This window comes from Condylostylus longicornis, unplaced genomic scaffold (genome assembly GCF_029603195.1).
Source record: "Condylostylus longicornis isolate FDR11 unplaced genomic scaffold, ASM2960319v2 ptg000207l, whole genome shotgun sequence".
Taxonomy (NCBI): Eukaryota; Metazoa; Arthropoda; class Insecta; order Diptera; family Dolichopodidae; genus Condylostylus; species Condylostylus longicornis.
The window spans coordinates 45,771-51,169 of record NW_026578175.1 but is presented as its reverse complement, the minus strand read 5'-3'; the positions used below and the strand labels follow the sequence as shown (position 1 = coordinate 51,169).

Here is a 5,399-nt window from a genome sequence, read left to right as displayed (position 1 = left end):
AAAATTTTAAATTATTACTAAAACTATGTGTATTAAGTTGGCAGAAGATGTGACTCACAAAATGTCAGAAATGTTTCAATAAGAGCGAGTTTTCTATATAAAAATTTAAATTTCTACTATAATTGCATCTCTTGGTTTATGGAACGAATCTGGATTTATGGAAAATCTATACTATACTATTTAATTGAAAAAAAAAGGTGATAGACATAGAAGTACGCTGGAATTGACATTATTTCATCTCTACATTTGAATTCTTTTTCATTATTTTGCTTGTAGACAGATTTTTAATTTCAGTTATTATTATATTATTTTGAAAAACAATTTTTATTTAAACTTCATATTACTTTAATTCAGTATCCCATTGGCAACATCAATTTTAAAATCACATAATTAATACTAATGTTTTCCTTTTTTAAACCCATGTTCATGACCATGTTTTTTACCTCCTTTTTTACCATAATGCTCATGATGATGATGATGTTCATCATGACCGTGATGACCTTTATGCCCTTTATGCTCGTCATCAAAATGTCCTTTATCATAATGCCCTTTTTCCCCTTTATGTCCTTTTTTAAAAGCAGAGTCATGATGTTCACCCTTTTTGTGTTCCCCATGATGATCTTCGTGATATTCGTGACCTTTGCCATGTTTTTTATGATGTCCACCTTTCTCGTCATCATCCCAAAATTTGTGCTCTTTTTTATATTCGTCTTTATGCGCTTTTTTGTGATATCCAGTGGTCTTATGTCCTTTTTTGTGCCCCTTTTTGTGGTGATGTTTTCCACCTTTATGGTGCTTTTTATGTTCGTGATGCTCACCATAGTCTTCATCTTCGTCCCAATGTTTTTTCTTGTGTCCACCATCTTCTTCATAATGTTTATGATGATCATCTTCCTCATAATGCTTTTTATCTCCGTGATGATGATGATGTTCACCCTTATGACCTTTATCTCCTTTATGTCCTTTTTTTTCATGATGATCTTCATGATGTTTATGGCCGCCATCCTCCTCATGTCCTTCTTCATGATGATGATGCTTGTGTCCTACCGAATAAGTGACCAATAATGTCAACAGGTATAACACCCATATATATTTCATGATTAAATTCCTAAATCATTAACTTTAACAAAAATGAAATACTTTATTAATTTACTTCCCAGTTTTGTGATTTCTTTAGATGTGAAGCTGATACTGAATTAAGTTGGTTAATTCTCCGTATTTATATTAGAAACCTTTGCTATTTTTTTATCTATTCAAAATTTTTGAAAAAAATTTCCATTTTGTAACTTTAAAGTGGTTTTTTGTTAAAGCATTATTACATTTTTGACCGCAAAAATCATTCAAGGTATGGTTCATTAATTTTCAAAATACCTGGGTTATAGGAAAATTGAAAGAAAAAGAAAAACTAGTTTAAAAATAAAAACAGTCTGTGAAAGACTACTTATGTCTCAATGTAGGTCAATCAACATACATAAACAAAAAAATTAGAATTTAGCTGAAAAGCAGATCAATATCGAAAACATTTCAAAAATCAAGTATATATCAATATAGCAACTATAAAGCTACTATATTACTAACATAACAAAAAAGGGAAAAAAAAATTATGCTGAAATTTTATTCAGTAAATTTATTCTTTGGTTTAGTTCCTTTAAACGTACATGTACACATACGCAAGAGCGTATCATAGTTGAAACACAACGACAATGTCAAGGACATTGATTTTTATATGTACGTGTAAGTATAAAATAAAATTTATTGTAAACAACAGGCTCAGGTACAAAAAATTAATTCAGCAAACAGATCTAGTTTTACGTCAAAATATCATTTTTCACTGAACTCCCATATATTGTAATTAGTTAATTAGGTTAATTTTACGTGACTTATATTTTTATTATATTTTAAGGTGAAATTTTTTTATGTAAAGTAAGGCGAGTGTGTTTAAGTACATTTTTGCTTGAATTAAAGGTAAAAAAACAGAGAAAAGTAAGGCAAAAGAAACAACAAAGTGAATTCTTTATGTCTACTTATTTCTTAATTATAATATTTAATTATCTATTCATTGGGATCAATCATAAACATATGTATGTAAACAAAAATTTTTTTTGTAGTTTAAGGAGGTTTAAAAAAATAAGTAAATAGGTAATAGGTAAAAAACTTTCGACAAGAACGATTTATTTTGAAAAACTTATGTGTATACATACATACATATATTTCATATATTCTTGAGTTATTTATACATTGTGCATATGCGTTGTTTATTACTTTTTATAACCGCAGTCTTAGGAGTTTTAGTTGGAGTGGTTTACAGATGTCTAATGGAGACAGGTGGATAAAATTTGCCAAACTGTCGGTTTTCAAAGTAAAATTCCAGATGGCGTACTATAGGAGCTGTTTTAATTTTCTTCAACTTATCCAATATTTTAAGGGCAACATTGATTAATTCATGTATCTGATTAAGATATAGAGGGTAATATGCAAAAATACTTGATTTTGCCCATTTGTTATCTGGGAATTGGTATGAACAGAATTGTATACATACGTAGCATGTTGAATTGTGAAAAATGTTAAAGTTGTGAATAAGATTTATAAGATACCTTAAATTAAAATTTGGTAAAGCAAGATTTTTTTAAGATACTTTAAATTGAATTTTTAATTTCATTTAATTTTGTAAAGGTATAATTTATAAAAAATATAAACGAAATTAAGCTTTATATTAAAATTGAATAGTGAAAATTATTTAGACAAGTAGGAGTATAATCAAAAATATAGCTCGAAATGAAAATTGAAAAAAACAAAAGACAATAAAAAATTTATTATAATATATGTGTATGTATACATATGTAGTGCTAGATTCGTTCTTGTGAAAAGAAAATCACGTACACATGTAGATAAATTTAAAAAAAAAATACATCTAATAACTTAAAATTATGGTGTACATTGTTATTATATGAGGTTTGTAAATGCAAACATCATATATAAAAAGTTGAAAGGATTATTGAATAACATAGGATAAAGACTCGATTTGGAAGCCACCTAATCCCTTAAAGTATTGCTAGTGTAATCTGTAATACTTTAGTATTGCTAATGCACTGAAGTAATGCGCGCTCATATACTTATAGTACAAAATTTTGGATTTCTCTTATTTTGTCTATTTTTTGCGCGCCTTTTTTCTCTTCCAAAAAAGGTCAACCACTTAAATTTTAGTACGGATGTTTTTGAGAATGTCATATACTGCAAAAAAGTGACATAAAATTTCGCTTAAAGTTTTGAAATAAAAAAAAAAGTTCACCATTTTCAGAACTGGGCGTTGAACTTTCATAAGAGGAATGAGAGCAGAAATGAAATATTTAAAAAAAGAAAAAACAATTAAAAAAGCATATCAATTTAAATAGAAAAAAACTGATGTGATCAACACATAACCGAGCACATAGAGTCTGTTGTCTATAGCTCACCTAAAATGTTTATTATTGAATAAACATTGTAAAAAATAAGATTACGAAAATGTCCTTCAAACATTTCGCCATCCGAATTCCCTGAAAAGTTCACCAGTTAGCTCTTCTAGCAAACACAACTCATATATTAAATTTGAAAAAATTCCGTCAATTAGTTTTAATGTAAATAAAAAATGTAAAATTGGCCCTCATCTCAGTTTCCCAGCTCTTATATTCCAAAAAATCTAAAAGTTCCCTCTTTTAACACACTAAATTTACATTAAATTCTAAGAAAATTTTTTGATTATTTCTCTTTACTTAAAATTAATAAAATTTCAAAAGAATCTGTTCAATATTTTCTTGAAAATACTCGGGAATATAATATAATCGGTACATAAAAAACCTAAGTTCCGGTGGACGGATTGATCAACTTCTGGCATATTCCAAAAGTTGATCAATTCGTGACATAGCTAAAATAAACTTATATATATGGTTTCATCAAAATCGGTTTCGCTAATTTTAAAATAAACGCGTACACAAACACTGATAAGCCGATAGGCAGGCGAACCGACTCTTGCCAAAAATATTTTATTTTAAAGAAATGAGCGCTGAAAATTGATTAATGGTGGATATAAGGCTAAACCGTTATAACACAATTATTAAAATTTATGTCATGATTTCTAGAAATAATCTAGGTAACTATTTTTATCAATGATACAGTTGCATATTATTAACTCGTTTTAGAGCCTGTAAAAATTTTAGTTTTTATTATGAAGCCATATGTAACAAAATTAGCTTATTTACATCAGAAAAGTTTCATCAAATAAAATTTGTCAATGAAAATTCTAAAAAACATTTTTTGTTTTAATGTTGAAGGAGACCACGCAAGAAAATTTAATAATATGACAAGTAATATTCTAAAACGAGTATATTTTTAAAGAAGTGTGACTGCGGCAAAAGTAAATATTGAATCTTGAAGCTCTCCGCCCCATCATTCAAAAAGCAATTTCAATATTGAAGTCTGCAATGGAACATTGCGTAATGAATCATCCTCAAACCTACAAAAAAGACATACATTTGTTGTCAAGAAATAAAACTCAACACTTAAAAGTTAACTTATGTTACCTACACATCTATTAGAAAATTATTCAATTCAAATCAAAAATATTTTGGGGCAGAATCTTCAGTGTATAATTTTCATTAATATAAGTGCACAATCTTCATCAATATAAGCGACATTACTAAATAAACTATTATTTCTTGACACCTGACTACAATTACGAAAATGTTCGAACCAGTTCAGAAAAAAGACCTTAAAGTCCTCATTGTACAGTTTCACTAGCAGCAACTTATGAGAATCAGAAGCTGTGCAAATATTAATAGATAGGGCAACCCAAGAGTCAAGGGCAGCCTTCCTAATACTTCAACGCTTTCTAAATCAAAACTGATTATCAAATAAAATTAATCACCGTACGTACTCACATAGCTAATGGCTCTTACTCACAGATGGGCCAACGGTATACACGACATGAAACTGCCATTGGACTTTGGTCTGAGGGAGAAGAACATAGTGAGGCTTACGTTGCGAATCTACCTGAAATGTAAATCTGAGACGAGGAGGGGCCAGAACTTGGAGCCGTGTTCTTCTACACGGATGAATCCAAAACCAACGAAGAGGTAGGCGAGGGTGTGTACGAAGAGCGCGTCAGCATCACAGGAGCCCTCGGACACTGCCCATCGATAAATCAGGCTGAAACATATGCCATAAAGCTATGTGCTCTAGAACGAATCAGGGGGAACATTAGAAGAAGCAAAATATTTATTATATCGGACAGTAGGGCAGTTTTTGGGACCCTCTCTTCTGATGTAACAAGATCTAGGCTGCTAAGGGAATGGATTGACACCATAGGTGTTTTGGATAGGCACAAAAAATTAACCTTGATGTGGATGCCGAGACACTACGGTGCA

General features: G+C 29.9%; 1 protein-coding gene across 1 annotated transcript; it reads right to left on the bottom strand.

Annotated features, from left to right (window-relative positions):
• Positions 1-396: 396 nt before the first annotated feature.
• On the bottom strand, positions 397-1,098 carry LOC129616441 (histidine-rich glycoprotein). Its single transcript, XM_055532065.1, has one exon. The coding sequence runs from the start codon at positions 1,096-1,098 to the stop codon at positions 397-399; it is 702 nt and encodes a 233-aa protein (XP_055388040.1).
• Positions 1,099-5,399: the final 4,301 nt, after the last annotated feature.

Coding starts and splice junctions, on each gene's coding strand:
- LOC129616441 (XM_055532065.1), bottom strand. CDS start 1,098: ATGAAATATATATGGGTGTTATACCTGTTGACATTATTGGTCACTTAT.